The sequence below is a fragment of the Atractosteus spatula genome, chromosome 4, assembly GCF_055471065.1.
Source record: "Atractosteus spatula isolate fAtrSpa1 chromosome 4, fAtrSpa1.hap1, whole genome shotgun sequence".
NCBI classification, from domain to species: domain Eukaryota; kingdom Metazoa; phylum Chordata; class Actinopteri; order Semionotiformes; family Lepisosteidae; genus Atractosteus; species Atractosteus spatula.
In genome coordinates, this window is record NC_142709.1 from 35,338,532 (window position 1) to 35,362,866 (window position 24,335).

At 36.6% G+C, this 24,335-nt stretch overlaps 1 protein-coding gene across 8 annotated transcripts in view; it reads left to right on the forward strand.

Annotated features, from left to right (window-relative positions):
- The first annotated feature begins 817 nt into the window (after window positions 1-817).
- Window positions 818-24,335, forward strand: part of slc37a1 (solute carrier family 37 member 1) — a 30,922-nt gene continuing 7,404 nt past the window's right edge. The window contains exons 1-13 of one of the 8 annotated variants that reach the window (XM_088913285.1): window positions 889-961; window positions 3,982-4,170; window positions 4,395-4,610; window positions 6,455-6,592; window positions 7,124-7,205; window positions 9,300-9,402; window positions 9,686-9,764; window positions 16,785-16,920; window positions 18,622-18,698; window positions 19,375-19,541; window positions 20,748-20,785; window positions 22,716-22,799; window positions 24,162-24,287. In XM_088913285.1, the coding sequence (XP_088769411.1) occupies window positions 4,555-4,610; window positions 6,455-6,592; window positions 7,124-7,205; window positions 9,300-9,402; window positions 9,686-9,764; window positions 16,785-16,920; window positions 18,622-18,698; window positions 19,375-19,541; window positions 20,748-20,785; window positions 22,716-22,799; window positions 24,162-24,287 (1,086 nt within the window). In that variant the 5' untranslated portion in view covers window positions 889-961; window positions 3,982-4,170; window positions 4,395-4,554. Of the gene's footprint in view, window positions 962-3,981; window positions 4,171-4,394; window positions 4,611-6,454; window positions 6,593-7,123; window positions 7,206-9,299; window positions 9,403-9,685; window positions 9,765-16,784; window positions 16,921-18,621; window positions 18,699-19,374; window positions 19,542-20,747; window positions 20,786-22,715; window positions 22,800-24,161; window positions 24,288-24,335 lie in introns of all 8 variants that reach the window. The other 7 variants (XM_088913286.1, XM_088913287.1, XM_088913291.1 and 4 more) reach the window with 7 other exon arrangements.

Here is a 24,335-nt window from a genome sequence, read left to right on the forward strand (position 1 = left end):
CTCTAAGCTTTAAAGTTTGGGACTTACTTATTTGTGCAACCAAACGTTGATGTTCATATTGCTTTGGGGTTGTACTGGCCAACAAAATATAAATATTAAATAAGACATCCACAACTATGAATCAGTCTGATGTACTTGTAAAACGTTTAACTCTCTTAATTTGCACCATAATTCAAAATACACTTTTCTTAATTAACATCTGTCACAGCTTAACTAAGCTACGTTTTGAAATTTGCCCCGACCCATATGAATCAAATTTACCGCTTGATCAAGGTGTTTATGAACCTGGTTATTTATTCCTTACTAGAAATGACGAAAGATTAAAATAATCCCGCCGCATTATCGAATTGTAGTATGTTAGATTTTAAAAACAAAATGTGAAAATATGTGTATTATATTTAAAATCAATTAATTAGACATTAATATAGATGTAAGAACAATCAATTCAAAGACATACAAACTATACTCTTGTAGTTTAAGAATTAACTTCTGAAGTCTAAAATAGGTTTTAATCCTGTCTATTATTTAAAACGTTACAAATGGTCACAATGAGGAAATACATTGTTCTCGTTAATATTGTAGGTATTATATTGCGTTGAACCTCAGTTGGAGGAGAATATATTGATAATTTGGAAAATTTAAGTCTAGTTGTGAACAGTATTTATGCAGTTTTGAAATAGTGACATCTGGAGTGCGTTGAAGCTCTCTCACGTATGCAATTAAAAAAGAAACAACCTGTTAGAAATTCGCCCTTCATGCATTTCTTTTTAAAATATGTTTCCTTGTCGCTTTGCCACACCAAAACAAGTAAAGTAAAGGTATCACGTCAGACCGGTTCCTGGTTTTGACGTCAAGAAGAGCTCGGAGCTCTTCAACAGACCGTCGAATCAGGAAGTACAGCAGTACCTTACTTGACAGTCAGACACATGAAGTGATTCACCTCAGGTTCTTCAGTTAACCGGTAAGTAAAGGCTGTAATGTCTACAGACATGTCTTGCCGCATTTGGAAAATATTTGCTTCAAGTTATTACAGAAACAATAATCTCTTCGTGGGCTAGAAATGGCTGCAATACTGTATATAACTACTCCATAACCGGTAAGGATGCAATTTGAGGAGTACTTCCGAAATGAAATTATGTTCATTAGGATTTCGTTTTGTTGTAAGGGAAGATGTCTCCAACCTTAGAGATCTAAGGTGTTTATCTAATGTTTATGCTAACGTTTTGAGGAATAATCCGATCGCTTCCCAACTAAAGTTTTAATTTTGTTGTTGTATCTAAACGTTATTCGTATTTGGTAAACTACAGCTGACAAAAATTAATATTATTTGCAAAGATTTTTTAAAACACCTGATTTACAGTTCTGTGTGCTAATGAAGAACATCTGCTGTTTAGAAGGAAGTGCTGTTTAGAAAGGCAGCTTTAAGTATTTTCACAGCCTACATCACCGCACAAACTTTTTACGAAGACACTATCGCGACGTTCTTCAACGGGTATCTTTAAATAGGTAAGACAAGGTACTCTTTTGAAAAAAGAGTGCAATCGTTATTTAGACCCTTAATTTTAGTTCCTGGTCGCCAAGTTTCTGTTTAACCTGAACTGCTTTTCCGGCCCTGGCAACACCAGCAATGACAGCTCCATTCACACAGGCGTGTGTGAGGCGTGTTTCAAGTTACACTGTTACGGTTGTCATAGATAGTATTGTGCCATAGTCTCCCGTATAAGAAATTGGGAGCATTTGAATGTGTTAGATTCGAACCCACAGCTGCTTCTGTCATACCACATCCTTACGAGGAAAAATCCATCTAATCAAAAACTTGCAGACGTTCAACAATTTCAAACTGTATAAGCTCCCAATCGATAATGGCCATGTACATCACACCGTAGAACTCTTAAGAATTATACAGTAAATGCTATTTCTTAACACCTCTCTGGTTTCCTTCCACAATGAAATAATATCCTGATAGACTCATATTAATATTCACTTATAGTTTTATCACGTCTTTATTATATTCTTGCCTTTTTTGTGTAACCCATATTCTCGAAAATGTTCTAGTCGTTATTTAGCTGTTGGACGTCTGCTTTCACAACACAGGTGTAATCTCGATTCATAAAAGGGAGTTCTGTCAGCAGTACAGTTAAAAAAGGAGATCGAAGAGAAAGTGTTATTTCCTTTCCTTTTTATCAGAAATAGCACTCAGTGGATAACCCGTCCCAGAAGTGGTCGCTAAAGAGCGCTATCAGTCCCCCAGGGGCGTATGTATTCGCAAGTCTCATACGCAGATACATACTGTACACCAGACAAACCTCCGTAAATTTAACAATGAAAATCCAGTATTGTGAGAACAGTTACTATTTTTTTGTTAGCTGAATTGCTCCTTCATCGACTATTTGGTCCCACCTCGCTTCTCTTTGCCCTGCCAGTACCTAGAACGTCCCAACAAAATGTTTTGTACAGTTTCAAGCTAGGAGTTACATGTTTAGTAAAGTAGTAGCAAGAGGCAGCAGTGTTTTCCATGACAGTTAATATTTAATATATTAATGCAACTGTGGCACGTTGACCAGTGAACAGCGTTTAGCAAATTAAAAGCAGTGTCACTTTTATCTGTACTTGTAATTCAAGACTGAGTATTCCCCAGGCTTATTCCATGTGGTGTCTGGTCCTGGCCCTGCGCTCATATTGAATACAGTTCACACTGTAGTCAGCATGCATTATTTTTTAGAAATGTTTAATTAGTTAATGATGAATATGCAACTGTCCATGTAATATGGGAGTTAATTGTTGTTCATGTTTAACTAGCGTCAGTATTTTCCTTACTGGATTTGCTTTGTAATGCAAACTCTAATTATAATAATTAATCAACTCCATGATTTCATCAGAAATGGCATAGTGAAATGTGCAATAGTTAGCATCCCTTCCATACAGTGATGGGGCCCCGGGTTCAGTTCTTTGGGTGGTATCTGCATATTGTATGTTCTCCCTATGTTCATCTAGGTTTCCTCTGGGTGCTACAGTTTCCTCCCGTTAATTGGCATCTGGGGTAACTAGTCCTGGTGTGACTTTGTGTTTGTGTGTGCCCTGAGATGGGTCATCCAGGGTGTATTATGCCATGTGCCTGTTGCTTGCCAGGATAAGCTCTGGTTTCCCCATGACCCTGCATTAAATAAAGCTTTTAAGAAATGGATGGATGATTTAATAACTAACAGTGGTGGGTGGGCATTGAAATAGTGCAAAGTTGTAAATTTGTATATCTTAATGCATATTTGCAGGCAGAGAAGAGAGACTAGCAGACTAGGAATCAAAGTATAAAACAGACATTTCAGAGTACTGTAATTGGAGAAAACCCATAAAACCCAACATACAGACTCCATAGACACTGGTTCTGAAGGTCAGAGCCAGGAACATGGAGCTCTGGAACAGCAGTGTTAATTACCTCTTCACCATGTCCCCTCTTTTAATTCTGCCTCAGTAGAAACCAGAAATTCACTAATCCCGGCTTCATACATTTAACTGTTACACCTATAATACAGAAAGACTAACTGCATATAATATTCCTAATGTATTAAATTAAACATTGTGGCAAATTGTAAGCATTCCAAAATAGAGCAAAAAATGTAAAATACTTACCAGTTAGTTGCTTGTTAGAAAAGGGAAACATCTTTTTATCCTTATTTTTTTGTTTCTTCATATGTCTTATGTGACTTTACAAGATGCCCATGGATGGACAGTACAAAGCTTCTTTCTAGCAGTGTGTGGTCCATTCAGTTACACGTTCTTTTCATACAGTACATCCCAGTGAATAACAAAACACCTGTGGTTCCTAAATCCCAGTTAGAAATAAGTCATTTTATTTGCTGAGATTTGCAATAGCAAAATACATATATGCATTTTTAAACAAAATAAAATCCCCAAGTATTTTTGTTTTATTATTTCCAATCTGGAATTATGGTCATTGTGTGTTTTTTACATCTTGGCCTACAGGTTCAAAAACTGGAGCCGCACACAGGTGAGAATGATGAAGCCTAGTCAAACACCTCTGACCCAGTGATCTTCGAACCACTAATCTTTTAACACATCACACCCTCTTAGCAGAACATCAGTGCCAATTGGAGGAGAGTCGTGTCCCTCCATCACAGCATGAATGCCTGCAAGCTCCTGGGAAACTGCTGGGTATGCTGTGTTGGTGAGAGAGATCTGGCTAACTAATTCTACTCTACTCTCAGATCAGCCAGTTGTGCACAACTGCTTGAGGGAATCCCAGTAACAGCTAAATAATGACATGACCCAGGCTCTTTCCCATGATCATTTGAGACACTCAGTAATCCCCAAGAATTTATATTTTTAAAATCTGAAATCTGTTCCTGAAATTAAATGCTCTTTTGTTTATCTTCCAGTGTACAAATGAATATATTTCCCTGAAGAATACTTTTGGAATCACTGCCATTTGATGCCATGTAGCCGTGCCGTAATTGTTCAGAATTTCATCTCTTGGCAAAAGTGAATCCTTCTTCACCAACTTTCTAGTCCAAGTGCTAGAGAGTTAACAGAACGTAAATGGCTCCCATTCCTCCAGGAATTCGACTCTTGTCTTCATTTACAAGAGATCAATGGTGAGTGTCTGAGTACATTCCTACAGTGTAAGATCAGTCATTTACTACTAAAACATAATTGAATTTACTAAAGCAGGTATAATGGGTTTGATGTGCACTGTGTTCCAAATTTTGAAGCCCATTGTACAATTTAGAGGGAAATATAACTTTGACTTCCTGGCTACTGAACATTTAAATCCACGTTCACTCTTCTCCAAGTCAGTTGTTTTTATGCCGTGGTTGATAGTTGTTATTGTAAAACCTTCAAGAATGACAAATAGCCACTATCTTTTTTTTAACATACTGTACATTTGTAAGATAAACGAAAAGCAGGATGCAACTGTACCATTTTAATCTTTTTGCAAACATCCAGGTGGATACAGGTAGGGTCAAGTCAAAAACAGACTGTCACTGCATTGCATTTTATTACTAGAAAATGTTTAAATTTGATGAAGAGAGGAACTGCTGTAGGAGGTTTCTTAATTTCTCACATAGTTTTGATCCCATGGTTCATCTGTGAATGTCTTACTGTAAAAAACAAGTGTTTTCAGATTTGCAGATACAGTATGAGCAAAGGGTACAGGAGCAAACAGGATCAGGGTATTTGAAGGTCCAAAAGACATTCTCTCAAAGCACTGTCACATAATCTAGTCATAATGCCACAGATCCTGGAATCAAAATTGCTACCACCTCTATGTATGATAGCACCTCTCTGCTATTAATTTCAAATGCTGTAATTACTAAATAATCACTAATAATCACTGTAGACAGCCTACATGTTGTGATGAACTTAGATTTTGATACACTCCTTAAATCTTAACTTCTGTTTACAAAACACAAATGCTTTGTTTTTCGCTATTTTAGTAACCCTTTTCTTTTCCATGGGCTGTGAAGAGCATGTAATTGTACTTATGAAAATCACTTTTGATACACATGGCAATGTAATACCAATATCTAATTTAAAAAATGCCACTTATGCTGCCACATGGGAGACCCAGATATCTCACTTTAAATTAAAGTTCCCATTTATATATTGAAGCAAAAAAGTTAAAATTGCAAACACCTATTTGTAGACAGTAAATACAGTGAATAGTTTTCCTAAAACATCTGTGTGATGCTCTATGTTACATGTTGCCATGCTGTACGTGTGCAGAATTTTAAAGAGTGTAGTTTTGAGAGACAGAATAAGCCAATATGAAAACCCTGCAAATCCTAACATTTTTTAAGTGAGTTTGAGTAAAGAGATAAGTCAATCTTCCATTTCCTCAGATGCTTTCTTACTATATCAGTGGGAGAAATGTCTTCTCCTTGTTCTTGTTTATAGTATATTCTTGTGCACAAGTAAGGGTTAGTGAAATTATAAGGTTTTCTGTTGCTATTCTGTTTACACTACTCAGCCCCATGGTTTCTGGAGAAGGGTTCTGTATGTCTGCTAAATTATTTTCAACCCTGCAGCTCACATGCTAAATCAAATCTAATTACTACTTATGAAGCTGCAAAATAGCTGGTTGGTCGTCAACATCTATAAAGTTTCAATTTCCTGTAGAAAATTATAGATGAACACTAGTGACATCTTCCTTTTCCACCTCTTCCATAAAGCATCCTTTTTAGGATAATTGCAGTGTGCTCTGTAGGGCAATTTCTGAAACCTTTTCAGTGTGGGACAGCAGAAATCTCAAGCAGACAGCTAAAGGCTAAGACAATGCTAATAAATGAAAATATCTTGTATAATAGGACTATACACTCATACACATCAAAAGATGACTGTTACACATGAAACTAAAAATATTAACAAAATATTAATATGTTGTAATAGTGTTATATTAGCTTGTCCATCCATTTTTAAACCATTTCATCCAATACAGGGCCGTAGGGGAGCCAGACCCTATCCTGGCAAGTAGTGGCTGCAAGACAGGATACACCTTGAAGGGGACACAAGTCCAGCACAGGACACACACAGATACCAACACACATACTTACACCAGGGCCCAGTTGCCCAGAAGGTACCAGTACATCTTTGGACTGTGGGAGGAAACCAGAGAACCTGGAGGAAACCCATGCGAACATGGGAAGAGCATACAAACTCCATACAGAAAACACCCTAGGAATTGAATGCTGCAAGGCAGCAATGCTAACCACTGTGCGGCTGTGGTGCCCTGTTATACTAAAAATAAGTCAGAACAATTTGTTTGAAACCCTGCAAACTTCTAAAGTCATTTTATGTAAGAAGGTTTTAATAGTTATTCCAAATACAGGGTGAACATTTAATAGAAATTCATTTTCCATAACCCTTGAGAGGATTTTTAAAAACTTTTTTCCAGACTTCTTATTGCAACACTAGCTCTAGGTGTCAAGGAAGGACCACAGCCAGAATGATTCATTACTACACACAGCTTTAACTCAGTTATCCCCCCCAGCTCTGTAAAGTATGTTTGCTCCTTGGCTGTGCATCTGTGGATTTATTTGCAGATTATGTAACCCAAGTGAGGGAGGAGAGATTGGTTAAGGGTTCAGTTGTCTCTGTGTGTTTCCAGGTACAAGGCCTTCACGTTTGTCCTGACTTTCCTGCTATATACCAGCTATCACCTCTCCAGGAAACCCATTAGCATTGTCAAGGTCAGTTGCAATCTGCAAACATGGACATTTCAGCGGTTGTTTTCTTGATTAGTGGGGCATAGTGGTTCCTTTCTGTGTTTTTTTTTATGTTCTGTGTTTTTTATGTTGACATTTAGATTAAATCACTTTGTTACCTTTGGCCAATCACTTTACTAATGAGGTGATTTAATGCTTATGCAAACAGGTCACTTGCAAACAGGTAATCAATCAATCAATCAAATTCTGCCAAAATATTTAATCAATATCCAAAATCTTTAAACATTATTTTAGTAAAAAATATACTTTAAAAGAATGCTAAGTTATTTTTAAATGCTCTGTACGTGGTTTTGAATAAAAATGCAGGGGTATATTACAGGGCAGAAAAATGTGTTCACAGTATAAATTCACAACTGTCATGCTGCTGTTTATTGCGTGTTCTGAAAGAAGTGAACATTTTTTTCCAGTATTGTGTGCACAAGTGAACACAAGCTTATGGTGACCATCCATCTGGGCAGTAGTTACACAGCAGTTACACAGGATATGTGCTTTTGTTATTCCTATTTACAATGATTAAATATTATTATAACTAGCTTAGTGTTTGTGCAGCAGAGGGTTGCAGTGTCTGTGGGATTTTGTTTCACTTCTGTTCTGAGTAAAATAAATGAGTATTAGTGCTCAAATCAAATTTAATATCATATTAAAATTTCGTATCATATTTCTTCACTTAATCATGATTTAAGGACTCTTAAATCCTAGAATCATTCATACTGAACTCAATCATTTCATTAATAATTTATTGATCTCTCAACCCTTAGTCATTTTCAGCACTCTTTAAGTAGCTCTTTAATAGATATATTAAGCACAACTTTCACCTTGGTTTAAAATCGTAGCTTTTATTGAATATGTCTTATTGTTGACCAATTAATGATTAGCAGGCACAGGTGGGAATGACACTGTCAAACACTCTTATAAGAAGTATGGTAACTGGTGGCTAGTCTTCCAGCCCAGGAAAAGATGCTCTATGGAGGTGTTTATTTACATAATTACTTACAGAAAACTTAATGAAACAAATGAAAAGCCTGACTCTGTATTTGAAGCACCGACTAGACTCTTTAAGGTCCCTTTCTATTCAGCAGTCTCCTCTTTAAACAGCTAGTATGCTTACAACTCATAAAAAACAAAGCAAATCCATTTTCTCATCCACATTTCTAGTAACCAGCACATAGCCTTTTAACAGCCGCTTTTCTTCATCAGCTCACCCAGCAGACCAGGGCATTTTCAGCACTACCAGCCTCGTCCTCATTCTGCTGTCCTGGGCTCTCTATAGCTGTAACTCTCTAGAGTACCACAAATCCCTTCCAACCTTCTGTTCACCTTTGCCACTTGGTCTTGAATGAGAACAAGTCAACTATAAGGTTTAGGCTTAAATAGAGAAGATCATACAGGAACCTGAAACAAGTATTCAAAATCTTTTATGTGCAGTATCTGCTGACTACTTAAGGTTTAGGGGTAGTAATCCTCCTTGTTTCTAATGTATCTCTGTCCCTTATAGTGTCACAATATCCATTTAGCATCTGCGTTTCAGTTAGGGAATATGGTCAGTGGGATATGAAAACAACAAAGCTTTTTTTTTTAATTTTGGATAACCTTGTAACCCTTGAGTAACACCAACACGCTATTGCAATACTGGTTGATGTACCTTTTGAATTAAAGGGGAACTGCAATGCTATTTTCATGTTTCAGGATTAGAAAGAATCAGCATTGATGAGTGCCTTTCAAACTACAATAAAAGTGAAATTGTACGTGAAGTACGCAGGAACTTGTAAAAATCTCACACTACACAAAAAAGAGAAAATTTCCGGGTAGGCGCAACACCATGTTCAGCGATTCATGGGAACTAGAATGCGAGTTTGAGACATCATGGTGACTTATAATACTTTTACAAAGTTCACGATTTTGTGCTTAATTCGAAATTTGTAATTTGTTTCTAGAACATTAATGAGTTTATTTTGTTACGGCGATTTAATAACCAGTCTGAGAAATTGGGACTGCAGTTCCCCTTTAAGATCCAAGGATTCCCTCTGATGTGTCCTCATGTGTATGGTGAATCTTCAGGGGGAGTTGCACAAGAACTGCCGCCCCTCCACGGAAGAGGATGTGCCCCTTGTCCAGAAGGCCTTTCTCCAAAACAGTGTATCGTGTGGCTGGAAGCCCTTCGGTAAGAGAAGAGACATTGTTTATGACTACAGGGCACAACCCCCTGCCTCTGAGGACTACAGTGCCTCCTGATTCTCATCTGACCTCTCAACTTCATGCTTATCTGGTTAATAATTTGTTATGAAGTGGACCAGTTATACCTGTTGTCCAGGTGTGGCAGGACTGTGGTCTTCCTGAGCTAGAGTTGTGCCCCCTGTATTTTAAGGGCCAAAATTAAATGAAACCATGTTACACCCGCCTTCTCCTTGACTTGGGTAATATGTTGTCCCTGTTTTTTTTTTCAGACAACTCCAACTATAATGAGTTACTGGGAGCAATGGATTATTCTTTTCTCTGTGCCTATGCTGTTGCAATGTACTTCAGGTAAATGATTTAAGAAATAATTTATAACACTAGGGATATGATGGAAATAATGCAGAAGAGCTGAGTCACAGCTAAAGAAACACTGGTATATAGTCCATAATGGAATGTGTTTTATTGCTATTACTGTACTTTCATTATTTTTCAATACTAATTACCTAAATAAACATGTTATGTACTTAAGACTTCAAGGGGTCTTAAGAAGTACTTAAGAAGTATCAAGGGGTACCTTTATAAGCATTCCATTTTAGAAATAAATTCACCTTTGTCTTTATTATGTCTTTGTTAATTAAGCATTACAACATTCTCAAATAGTGCTGTTTATTGCCCCCTTCTGCCAGATCTTCCAGAAGGGACCAGACAAAGCCAAATATAAATCAGCAGTGCTTTCTGTTGGCCAGTGTCTTTTTGTTTCTAATCCAAACAAAACCTACCATCACTCACAGCAGTGAGTGGAAAGATAAGAGTTTTGATTCACTCCTGACCTTGAAGGAGATGAGAAACTGAATGACAAACATTGCTTTGAATAAGTTAATGGCTGCAAGCCCATCATGTTCTTGAAAAAGAGGATTCCCTTTTAACACTTTTTGTATTTTTTAACCTTTTTATTAAGTTATTATTTAGATTAGATTGATTATATAATGTGCCATATTTATGACTATTAAAATATTAATAGCACAACACTTAGTCTTAATAAATGGCAAACCTTCTTGAAACTTACAAAGCAGTTTGTAAAGACAAGATTGCAACATCCACAAAAGGCAACAGAATACACCAGTACTAGTCAAACGCTGAACTTTCCAATCCATCCAGTTTGTTAAAATGCTTAATTAATCATTTTTAACCATTTTGATAAGATAATAATTAAAAATCTATTTGTGCCACACATCCTGAGATGGAGTGGATTGAACGAGGTCCAATCTCATAGCACTGCTAGGAACACACTTTCAAGGCTGTAATGTTTATAAACCTCTGACTACATTTATACAGGTTGTAGATATCTATCTATCTAAAGGAAAGGTTATTATGATTTTAAGGCCTGAATACACAGAGCTGCCAGATGTTCTGTTCTGGGTTGATATCTGTAAAATATCTGTAGTCAGTGTTCATGAATTGTTGGTCAGGTCCCATCCATGTGGTGTGACATGCACGTCTTGTAGGATTTCTAGTTCTCTTTAACTTTTTGGATTTCTAAAAAACAGCAGCCAGTTGATGAAAACTCTTGTTTCCCACCCTGTGGCACTCCCGTATCAGCAATAGCCAGAAAACAGACCTCCGTTAGAGCAGCTGGATCTGCTGGCTGCTTTTCTTTTTGTCTCTCAAAATCCAGGCATTAATAAGCACTAAGATCTTCCTGTGCTATTTTTTCTACTGGATTTTACTGTAACAGTGCTGCCAGGAAGTGTTCTTGGGAAGACCCCGGTGCCTGAGGAGCCAGTGTTGACTGACTGGTTAATTAGTTAATTTCCTTATTGTATGGTATTCCTACACGTTAAGTAGTAGCATTATTAAAAATATAGTCTTATGGAAAAATAAAGTTTTGTTAAGTACAACTACAAATTCCAGTATAACAGCAAAATAGTTTTACTTAGCTAATTAATTTTCTAAAATAATTACTCCTTAACAGAAAGCTATACAAATAAAGAATTTGTATTGCTGTGCCTAAGAATTATGCTGGAATTTAGGTGAGTTAAGAAAAAGTAATTTCTCCACTACCAAAATGCACTTATTGCCTTCATTTGCCACCTTTAGATGACTTGCAAAGCACTATGATGTATGTCACAGATGTCATAAAGCAGTCTGGTTTATTATACGTCAGTTGATAATACAGGTTTGTTCACTGGTAAGTATTGTTTGTGGTGCTAGCAATAACTCCAGTGTAAGTCACCCTAAGGTGTGACCACCCTAGTGAAGTTAATGATTGATGAGTCTGTCTGCAGGCAGTCAGTTCTGCACCTGAGGGGAAGGCTATCCAGGAAAAACTGGTGACTGTGGTGGGAGAATTAGCTGTTAGGGAATCAAAGATCTATGTTTTTGTTGGGAACCTTTTGAAAGTAATTTTAACTTAGATATTAGATAAATTAATAATTAATAATTAATAATAAATTAGATATTTAATAAAAGTCTTAAAAATAAATAATATTTGTTTTATAATAATCCATCCATTATCAGATAGATGGTCATTCCTGGTAATAGTCACAGCAGCCCAGTGCCGAAATTATTGAAGCAGAAGGCACAAGGCACAAGAGACAGCTGCATAGCACAGGGCACACACAAACAGGCAAAGAAGCCTGCTGTACAGAATTGAACCCAGGTCTCAAGAGCTGTGAGGCAGCAATGCTAAACTGCCATGCTATTAATAATAAGAAGAAAGTGAATAGAACAGTAAAAAACACATTAACTACATGGGTAGGTCATGGCATAAAATATTGTTTTTCAGTGAGATTTGAATGTACTGTAGCAACTGAAAGCCAGGCATTGCATCATATTGGTGCAATGTACTTGAAACACCTACCAGCTCTGTTTCTGAAAGAATAGTACAGATGAGAGAAGTTCAACTTCAATTATTAGACGCTGGAGCCTTGCAGGGGCTGAAAAACAGTAGAGATCTGGATCATACAACTTTGACAAACAGCATCTTTGATTTACTTGCTCATTGTTTGCATTTAGTATTTTATTCAACATATGCTGCCTTGTGCAGGTTAAATTAGATATTGAATTTATTAAATTCCTACAGCCACTGCATGCAGAGACAAATTATTATTACAAATTATATTATGATTTACAGAAATAAACAACCAGCCCTCTTCACCATCAGTATTAGTATCTGATCATCTGAAGTCCTTATTCCTAGCAGTGTGGACTTCTGAAAACAGCGCACTGACCTCAAATACATTAAAACCTCCTTTTATAATTGACAAATCTTTTTGTTTTTTTACTTTTGAAAGATATCTTAAAGATTAAACAGAGGAAAATTCAAATACCACTTAAAGTAGCCTTTGTCCCAACCTATAACTGAGGTAATTTAGTCTTACCAAATAATTAGCTCAATTAAGATCAGGGGTGGAGTGGAATTGTTCACCGCCCATATACTGGTAGATAATACCCTGGCCTCCTGCGTTTGGAGTGACCTGTGTTAGGAATGTTAGGTATGGTAAGACAGCCAAGCCCATTTGGTTGTTGATAGATTAAAAGCAAATCCTGGATTGTATGGTGAGCCAATGCAGTATCAGGAGAGATGATATGCGTCATAGTCAAATCTCTTACAGTTGCAAGTTGTGCAAGAGCTAGATGAGACACAACTCTCATCTGTTGGCCACAACTCTCATGGGCAGCAGCCATATCACCCTGCAACTCACAACTGGCAACCCACTGAAGCTAAGCAGGTGTGAGCCTGGTCAGTACCTGGATGGGAGACCTCCTGGGAAAAACTAAGGTTGCTGCTGGAAGTGGGGAAGTTAGTGGGGCCAGCAGGGGGAGCTCACCCTGTGGTCCATGTGGGTCCTAATGCCCCAGTATAGTGATGGGGACACTATACTGTAAACAGGTGCCGTCCTTCGGATGAGACGTAAAACTGAGTTCTTGACTCTCTGTGGTCATTAAAAATCCCAGGGTGTTTCTCGAAAAGAGTAGGGGTATAACCCCGGCGTCCTGGCCAAATTTCCCATTGGCCCTTACCAATCATGGCCTCCTAATAATCCCCATCTATGAATTGGCTTCATTACTCTGCTCTCCTCCCCACTGATAGCTGATGTGTGGTGAGCGTTCTGGCGCACTATGGCTGCCGTCGCATCATCCATTGGTGGTGGTGGTGGAGGGGAGTCCCCATTACCTGTAAAGTGCTTTGAGTGGAGTCTCCAGAAAAGCGCTATATAAGTGTAAGCAATTATTATTATTAATTAAAATTACAACATTAACACCATAAAATAATACTACAATAATCAGTAAAAGATCAGTGAATTATTTGATCATTCTGAACTCAACTCACTTTTCATCAAATATAGTTCCATTTTTTGTTAAATCCCTGTGCCTTATTCACTTATTTACTTTATCCCACCATTTATAACAATTATTTTTCAGACCCATTTTAGATTTCTTTATTTTTCCCTGAAAAGACATCACACTTTTGCACTTCTTGCACCCCCTCAAAGAGACCATCGGACTACTGTCTAAAGTCTATAGAAATGTTTCAAAATAATATGACATAAAATGGCTTTTTGCTTCTCAAAGACAGGATGTTCAGTACTCTGTTGAAGAGAACAAACAAAAGAGGCTTTCAGTTTCATAACCTCGTAAGACCCCAAGTGGTAGTGCTATTGTAGGACAGGAAGATGAAACATGATTTGAAAAATAATAATGTCAGAGGGAAAATTTTTATGTTTAGAATTCTGTTTTTTTTATATTTAATTTTACTATAATGAATGGTTTTAAAGTAATGTCTTCTTCCTGATTAAGAGACAGGTAATGAATGCCTTCAGGACTTTCAGTGTTTACAAGTTCATAAAACATCCAAATGTTGTATTTGTGAGTGTGAACATACACCTGGTAAATATGGAATTTAATATTTGTCAGCAGATCTCTTGCTCGGCTAGTTAGAAAATAAATTCACTGAGGTGTTAAATGGAAGGACAGAGGAATGAAATGTGAGTCAAACGGGTTTGGGTACATGCAGGCTGCCTCATGCATCATTTTTGTTTCTGAGTTACACATAAGGCAGCTTAGTGAAGGCATTAGGGTAAATAGCACCTAACCCTATTTTGTCATTTTTTGCATTTTTGTGATATTTATTAATGAACGTGATTCAGCTCAAAATATGTTTAGAAGAGAAAATAAATATGTTAATTAAGAGCTTAGTCCTGACACTTTGAAATTGCACTTAATATTTGTAATATACAACACCTCCTACATCCACTCCTTCTATTCAAAGCAACAAAAAAGAAGTAAATAGATAATTTATATCCAAGAAACATGGCATTATTGCATAAGTGTTCTAACACTACAGAAATCTAAAATAATTTAGGAGCACAAACTTACCTGACTTCTTCTTACATATACAGTAGTTACTGGAATGGCCTTTGTCTGTGTGCAGTAATACTGGTTCTTATGATTTCAAAACAACTCAGGCATAGAGTTTTATAATGGTACAGATCAGGAGGAGGATATAAAAACATTTCAAAGACCCTCAATGTCTGTTTGAGCATGGTAAAATTGATCAGTGAGAAGTAGAAGGCACCCAGACACTGGGTATAGATCAGTCTGTCCCTTCAAACAGCAGATAAGTAAGGAAAGTTCTTGGCTACTGTATACCACAGTAGTACAATAGTGAATTTTAAAGAATTAGAGTTAAGTCCTTTTGATAAATCATGGGGATGTATGAAAACAGCTGTGAGTAAGTGATGCTCATGCAACTTGAGAGAACCTAAGCACATCTACCAAGAAGAATGGGCAAAATTGTACCAAGGCAGTATGTAGCCAAAGACTTGCAGCTGTATTTGCTACCAAAGGTATTTCCACCACAAACTGAGTTATGCAATCAACATATTTTCTGCAACCTATTTTAACTTTAGTCTTCAATTTGAGCATTCATGTTTTTAATAAAACACTAGGTTTATAAAAGGTGTATGCTTCTTTAATTTCACAAAATGCAACACCTACTGTAGGAAGAGTCTGAATACCTTTGTAAAGCACTGTAAATCCCCAAACAGAAACCTCCCACTACATTTACAGATTCGTACAGTCAGGGGTTTGACCAATGATGATGAATATATTAGTCTTTCTACGTTCAAAGCAAAGAAGCATCCAGTGTTCTTTTTTATATTTTAAAATATTGCTCACAATATAATTGATTTGTCCTCACCAGGTTTTCATTCTAGCTCAGCTCTTAATAACTTGATTGACCATTTAATTGGGATATACTGTAATAAGGCCTTGAGCAGCATGGTTAGCTACCGTTAGCTACCTGTGTGGAGTTTTATGTTCTCTTTGTGTTCTTATGGGTTTCTTCCCACAGTCCAAAGATTAATGCTGGCAGATTTATTGGCTTCTGTAAAAAATGGCACTGATGTGAGTGTGTGTTTGTGTCTGTGTGTGCCCTGCAATGGACTGGAATCCTGTCCAGTCTTGCATCAGTTACTTGCCTTTTATAGCCTCCATCTTCCTCTTTGACCCTGTACTTGATAAAACAGTTCCAAAAATGGATGGATAGATAATAAGGACTTTTTTTAAACTGGCAACTGCCTTTAACAAATTGGATAGTGTTAAAAATAAGCAGTTACACGGTGTAATAACTCCTATGATTAACACAAAGTCAATCAAGAAACAGCAATTTAAGTATTTATTTGGGAATACTTTTATGCAGTTTAATTCACACATTTGGCTGCTAAGCATTAATTGTCACCTATAAAAAGTTGTATAAAAAGCTACAAAGAAGTTATTTTTAACAAGTTGATTACAGGCAAACAGACATCATGATATACTGTACATATAGCAGGGTATTACTGAAACTGAGAAGGGAATTCTGAAAACCTTTAAAACCAGAAATCTTAAAAATATTTAAACTTAGACAGCTTAAGCAATTAGGAGTCCAGCTAGGAAAAAATGGAAGACGTAATGGGTCCTGAGGAGTAGGGCTGCCAAGGCAGGTAGATTCCACTTGTCCAGTTTGTCTTTGGTTAATATAGAACAGGGCTAAACAACTTTCTCCCCTTCCTATTTACCCCATCACAGAATTTACTTATCTAATCATGTGTCTAAAACTCAGTTCTCAAAGGGCCTAGCGTAGTTTTTGATCCACCTAAGCTCTCAGTTACAGAGTTGGTCTAATTATTTAATTAATATAAACATATGTTTTGACATAGCAATTTAGCATATGATCAACACAAGAAAACTAAAAACAATTGTAAGAACATGTTGTGTAATACAGTTTTTTCAGAATTCAACTGCGTTATCCTTAATGAATGATATTATTTCACACCTTTCTGTCATTTGCGATTCATTTGGATTTTCATTCCTTTTATTCCGCAGTGGGATAATCGGAGAACGGCTGCCCATCAGGTTTTACCTTACACTTGGAATGCTGGCCAGCGGTTTCTTCACCAGTCTTTTTGGCCTGGGGTATTTTCTCAATGTCCACAGCCTGTGGTTTTACATCATGGTTCAGGTAAGCCCTGAATATGGATTTCTAGAAAAAAGAAATGTAACTTTTCAGTTTTCTTCTTTTGCAGGTAAACAAAGTCTGTGTACAATTGTTTATCAAAGTGTCAGTTGGTGTTGTGAAAATGTGCTCAAGCTATGTGCTCAATGTGCTCAAAACGTTGCTCAAGCTAATACACTGACTTCCTTCAAGAAACAGCTTATTGAGATCTTTGTAACAGTCACCTACAAGCAATCAAACAAGCCTAATGGCCAATTTGTCAATTAGGTAATCACTCACTTAAATTAATTAATCTTACAGATCAGATACAGACTCCTGAAAAATGCATTTGTATTTCTTGAAAAGGAGAAATAAAATACATTGACCAACTACAGGAAGGAGAAAACAGAAAGAGCTGCACCCAAACTTTCTCTTTATTGAACTACTTAATGAAGGAAAACCATTTTGAAACTTTCTTATGAACAAAACAAGATTGAACATTTTGAAATAATGGACTCCAGAAATCTAAGGTTTTCATACAAGAAACACATAGGAAAGATATTTCAAGCTGTTGTCCAGTGAGGTATCCTTTCTCAGAGTCTCTAGTAAAGAGTCTGCCCTCAGGAGGTACAACAGTTACAAGTGAAGTCTTCTTCAACTTCTGGCCTGAAGCCCACAGAAAGAAATCTGAAAGACAGTGCTCACAGAGCTCAGCTCTTTATGATGGGAAAACCTGGGATGTGAAAGTAATCAATTTAATATTGATTGTGTTCATAGTGATGCAAGGGTTTTTAATGTACTGAAATGATAAGAAATTAGAACAGTAAATTGTGGAAGTGCTTTGGCTAACAATAAGCAGGCCATTGCACACAGATTTTAAATGTACAATATACAATTTACTAATACAACATCGCATGCACAGCAAACTAACAAGAAACAACAGTAATAATATACTGTATATGTGAATCCATGGAGGATGGTCATCCTTTGAGAGATTGACCATGACCTCTGACCCAGGGTCTTAGTCAAGATTGCCTCCTATTGTGTGTACTAGACTGAGAGTAGTCATGTTAGACTTTTCATCATTAGTGAGGTTGAGAATGCTACCAGTTTATGATGTCCTGGTCTGTATTACAGACTTGGGATATGCTCCTTATCAGAGAAGCCCCTTTCAGTTGCATTCGTAGTACTACCATGCTTTAGTGTGGTCAAGACAACAGAAACATTATTAAAAATCTTTCATAACGCTTAATCCTTAGTCTAATAATACACCTTCTCACATTCTCGCAACAGAACAGTTCTATAAAGATACCCCTTCTTTAAGTGCTACTTCATGATGCCACTCACCTCAGTCATTCTGTGCAGATTCTGCATGATCTAGTGTGGCTTTAAACAGATTTATTTATCATTATCAGTTTTGTTTCAAACAAGTATGATCCCCAAATTTGCTAGCTCTTCAATCTCTCTTGAGCAACTCTGTGTTGTCCTTTAAAAGCTATGGTTTAGAAAAGAACTGTTCTTCCAGTAGGAGCATGTAAAACCAAGAGGACAGCATTAAGTACATAAGCACTAAGAAGTACACAGCCAAATTCTACACAAGCTGGCCCACAACAACTGATCCGATCCTGCCCTCTAAGGAGCCTAGAGATAAGTGTGATGTTGGCTGGAGGCCAAACAGCCTCAGTGAGAAGACACCTCATCTGTCTCATATCCCTATCTTTTATCTAGGTCTTGAATGGCATAGTTCAAACAACTGGGTGGCCCAGTTTAGTAACCTGCATTGGTAATTGGTTTGGGAAAGGAAGGTAAGACTTGTTTGTATTTATTCTTGTTTTTAATATTTTTTTGTGACCCTTAAGACATTTCCACAGCCCATAATACATTTAAATAGATGAAACCATCCAAATTTGTTATAAGTCTGCATTTAAAATGGCTAAACGTAGCATGGATGTCAAATGAGTTTGCTAGAAAATGTTGATTATTTTATAAAAGAAGAGTAAAAAGAAATCTTTATTGTGGTATTGTGTGTTTCTCCACTTCAGTGCAGATGTTGTGTGAATGAGGACAATTTGTCTGCATTGTTGCTCTAAGAAATTAGCATGCTTCTCACTGGCATTAGTGAGCATTTATCAAAAAACAAAACTTATTTAAATCTGATTTTCATTTTATGGATCCAAAATGCTTACAAATGTAAGAAGACTTACAACCAGAAGACGTGATAGTGTCAAGCAATCTGGCACTTTTGGTTCTTGTCTATTACTAGATATGTTCCGTTTTATGGTGCCCACCTTGCAGAATGTTTTTTTAGACTTTTTTTTAACTTTGAGAGGTTGATTACATCAATCTTAATCTGTTCCTTTGAATGAATGAAAAGGTATTTAATAAATATATGATGCTGCCTGGAGCAAATGCAATGTAGGAAACTGTCTTTTCATGACTCTGTGCTGTTCCTTGCTAATGGTTCTGATTTTGCTGTTTTAGAAGAGGTCTGGTTATGGGAATCTGGAACTGTCACACATCCATTGGTAACATTTTGGGGTCCTTAATTGCTGGCTGCTGGGTGTCCACCCACTGGGGGCTGTCCTTTGTGGTGCCTGGCATAATCATCGCAGTGATGGGAATTGTCTGCTTTTTGTTTCTCATAGAACGTAAGTATGGACAGATGATACATTTATGGTTCCTACCAAAAGATAAATGGATACTGTAAATTGAAAAAAAACAATGCCATAAGTATGAAAGTGTAAGCATTAATACTGTAGAACACTGTAGAAATGCCATTTATGTGTATATTTATGGTTCTGCTATTCAGGAACAGCTGTTTTGCAGTGAGCCTTGACACCTTAATTTAAATTTCTTTTTAAATGTGTTACTGTAAGGTGTTGTACAAACAGCTGAACAAACTGAAGTCAGACAATTTAAAGGGAAAATTATACACAATTAATTATTGTTGTGGACACAACATAAACAATGAAATGTACTTGATCAGCACTTGGACGCTGATTGTGGTCAAAGTAGATGCTAGTAGATAGGTATTGTGGTCTTGACTTTGCTGGTATGGAGTTTTCTTGGTTATCAATATTGTTGGAGGGCAACAGGACCTGGAGTGTCAGTTCAGCCACCGGGGGGCAGTGGTGAGACACTCTATATATGCACACAGGAATGTCTTAATATCGCATTGGCACAAGGTTATTAAAGAACTTGCCTCACCGTTGTGAAGCTAGACTCCCTATATGAGGTTAGGGGAGTAATCAGTCCAGGGCGACTCAGGAGGTGAGACACCGGTGTGGTCTAGCTCCCCATAAGCTGAGTGCCAAAGGCTCTCCATGAGCTCTCTCTTTTGTCAACTTCCCTACCAGTGAGGATCTGACTCCTCTACTGTTAGTTTTTAGCTGAAGTAACAATTACAATTCATGTTACAATATTTGTATCCCTTACAGAACAATGATGTATGTAAGAATTTACAGGAAAACAAATACAAAAAGTTCTTCTGAAAGTTTATGTACTGCGTAATTGCTTTTGTGTCAAAACCTAACATGAATATAAGTTTTAGGTTTGCTGATTTTTTTGAGAAAATAAGTCATACAGTCTGTCATTGCAATACATTTCTTTATATAATATGATCTGTGGAATTGCATACAAGATAATTGCATTTTAATGCTGATCAAGGCCTTTCAGGTGGAGCGCAGAAAGAATGAGAGTTGTTACAGCGTACATGCAAATTCATGATTTTGCTTTGTGTCAATAATAAGATACAGTATACTTTATCAAACAGATAATTCACTGCATATGGTAATATAGGTGTCTAAGTAGTTCTGTACTAACCTTACTAAAAATAGTATCCTTTGTCTTTTCAGATCCTGATGATTTGAAGTCCATTTCCATGGAGTCCAGTGTGAGTAGTAATCACTCTTCTCTGGCTTGTATAGTAAAGTAGATAAAAAATAACTTTGGAACTAAAAATAATGGAATTTTTCTAGTAAGAAAAATGAGTGTTTTGCATGGAGATATTTATTTTTTGGAATATTTATTTGCATGATTAAATTGAAAGCAGATTTTTTAAATTACATTGGAGTCTTGATAATTAACCTGTTAGAGAAATTAACTATTTACATGTGTTGAATACAAAAGAACATAGATATTGTTCTGAATTCCACTATATACTTTTTGAGCTGTTGTCCTAACTAATCACTTATCACAATAATCTATCATTTTCCATATTAGAAATTAATCTTCCTTGCCTTTGTTGTCTTTTGCCTTTGTTGCCTGTTTCTTCTGTGCTTTTAAAAATGTGGAATAACTGTAAACCTTATTTAATCTGCTTTTTTGGTTCATCATTTTTAATATACTTGGTCCTTTGTTTTAGAATTACTCTTTATTTAATTTAATTACTGTCAAGCCATTTAGGAAAGATAACTTTATTTAATAAACTGTAGGTTCTTGTGTGAAGTGGAAAAATAAGTACTAGTGTTCCCAAATGTAAGGAAAATAATGTTGGTTAAATGATTTGATAAGAATAGGACTGTTTATTAGTTTAAAACTTGGCAAAAATAACAGGATGCCCTCTCCTAAACTGTTAGTTTAGGGGTTTTATTGTATCCTTATGAATTGGGGATAATCTGATTCCCATAAACAGTCAGAGAAGGGCCCAAAATGTCCCTCAGGAATATAAAAATAATTGAACAGAAACAAGATCAAGAAATATGTTGTTTTTTATTATCGTAATTCAACTTATTAATGTACAGGATTAAAAAAAATACCCATATTAGAGTGTTTAGTATTACAAGTTCTAATCAGATATATTTTAAATCTAAAGATTAAAATTTTAAACAGTGTAGTTATTATAGAATTAATTTAGTTCCATTAAGTGTTAAAAAGTGCTAGAACTCAACAGGAAGTGCCTGTCCACAAAAAAGTGAGTCTGATTTACCAGTATGGTGTACCAGATAGCACCAGCCTAATTCAAGCACTGGCTACTTTTGGTGAAAACATCTCGTAATACATTGGTTACTATTTAATGAATGTACACGCCACATTAGCAATGTTATTGTATGAACCAGACTTCATTTCTCTTTACTGGAAAAATGTGCTTAAATGAAGAGAGCAAATCTCAGAACACACATGTACAGCATCACATTAATTTATAACTTCATAACCTTCCAAGTGAGAAAGACCTCAGGCACGTGTTTCAGTTAAGGGTTTCAATCAAGAGCACAACTGGGAAGCAAAGCATAAGAGATCTCAGGGGTTCCTGAGGTGCCTGCCTCAAACTCCCCGATTGATTTGAACACCCGATTATTTCTCCCAAGTCCCCAACTCTACACAGAGGTCCCCTATTTTGATCCTGGAGGGCCTGTGTGTCTGTGTCTGTTTAAAGATGCAGCTGGTCTGAAAACCTGTAGACACACTGAATCCCCAGGATCAAGACTGGGGACTCCAGCCTTAGCACCCCAAAAACTAACTGCAGGGGATAGCTTAATGAAGTATCCAACACAGATATGTGCTTATCCTCAGCCATGTCCAGCAAATTGGTTTCAGCTGTGAATCATGTAAGCAGCATATCTGAAACATTAACAAAGAAAACCACTGGGGCCATAAAAGGAAAACCTTGCAGAATAGTTCTACTTCCCCACACTCAGTGAATCCATATAGAAAAGATATAGACCACAGATTCAAACACTCATAAATATTATATCTGCCAATCTTGCCATAAATGTTTATAGATAAGAGCTATCTTCAGATGTTTCTCCTTTCTCACTATTATTGCCGTATTTCTTCCTCTTGATTGTGATGATAAACCTAATAAGTTGCATCCTGTTTCCCAGAAGTGGAAGAAAAGCGTGAATAGATTGAATGGGCTCACACACACAAAAAGTTACTTACAGCATAAGGAAGGCAGTAAAGGAGAGGTGAGTCTGGCAAACTGGGTTTTAATGTAACCAGGAAGCAAAATCAAGAAGACCCAAGTTTACCCATGTGCATGCTTACCATGAGGTTCTAAACAGAATCTGCTGAGATAATTCCTCTTTTACTTCCTCATAACACTCCGGATATGAGGAAGCCAAGTGCCACAAGCAAAAAAAGCTGTGAGGTGCTACAGTACATTGCCAAAGTTACGTTATTAATGTTTATAGATGAGGTTTCACCGTGGAGGGATCAGACACACAAGATATGATCAGCAAAGAAAAAGGTAGAGATAAGAGAGGAGTATAAGGACAGGCATGGTTTTGGAGACAAACTTGAAAATTAAAGGCATTCTCTTTGTAATTAATGGCATTCTTGAGCTAAAAAGCTGTTACATGTTCCAGGTAAATCACTTAAGACAGGCAGTTAAAAAAGTGATATGTAGTTATGGATTTCATCAAAAGTTAAACTGTTCAGCATAAATATTTTTTTCTGAAGTCATGGTGTATTGGAGCATGATGGGAACACACCATAGTTTATGCTATGATTGGTTAAAAAAAAACTTTTTCTTCAGTCGATGCTAGTCGATGCTTGTTTGAAATAAAAAATAATGTCAATCTTTTGAAATCCTTTCAGTAACTTCAGTCAAGTCCCATTCACTAATTAGGTGTGAAGGAAATACATACTGTATGTAGAACCTGACCCGATCTGAAAGGTTTGTTAAAAATAGCCATCATTCCATATATAGAAAAATCCCTGTACTTTATATGTTCTAATGCATATGCAATGATCACTTCTAAACTCCCATTCATGATAATAAAAGAAAGTGACCTGAGCAGGACAGACATAGACTATAAAACTTTCTTGAAAATGCTAGATTTCAGAGAATACACTTTGTGTATGTCTTCTTGGGTGTTCTCTTTTGGCATTAATTAAAACTAATTTTAAACCTTTGTGGAACTTGCATTGTAACTTCTTGCATCCTCTGTACATTGTCCCTCTATACATTACTGGTTAACCATTTGATTTTATTCTGGCTGGAAAATTTGAAGGAATGAATGAGAGTTTCCAGTGTATTGGATAAAGTTTGTTTGCCTTATTGGCCAACATCTAAAATAAATGTTACTGGTTCACATTAAGATCTGGATATACTGTATTTCTATAAAAATGCTTTATAAACTACTATTTTTTCAGCTGCTGTATGTAGTAGAAATCTCTTTATTTTATCATTGGTTCTAGCAAATTGGACAGTTGGACTGGGCTTTGCTTAAACACATAACTCAAATATTTTTCTTCATTCTACTGCTGGTAGTTTTGTATGAAGTGTTTTGATTCTGGGAATAGCCTAATTGAATGTTCTGTTTCAGAATCCTGAGACAGCTTTGCTGATCCCAGAGGAGGGAAATGGCTACATTCCTGTGCATCAGATTGTAGTGGTGAAAAGTGATCCTGAGGTGACAGCCATCAACTTCATTGGAGCATTGAAGATCCCGGTAATGTGCTTTGCCACAATTAGACATACCTATGCCTTTTTTTCACCA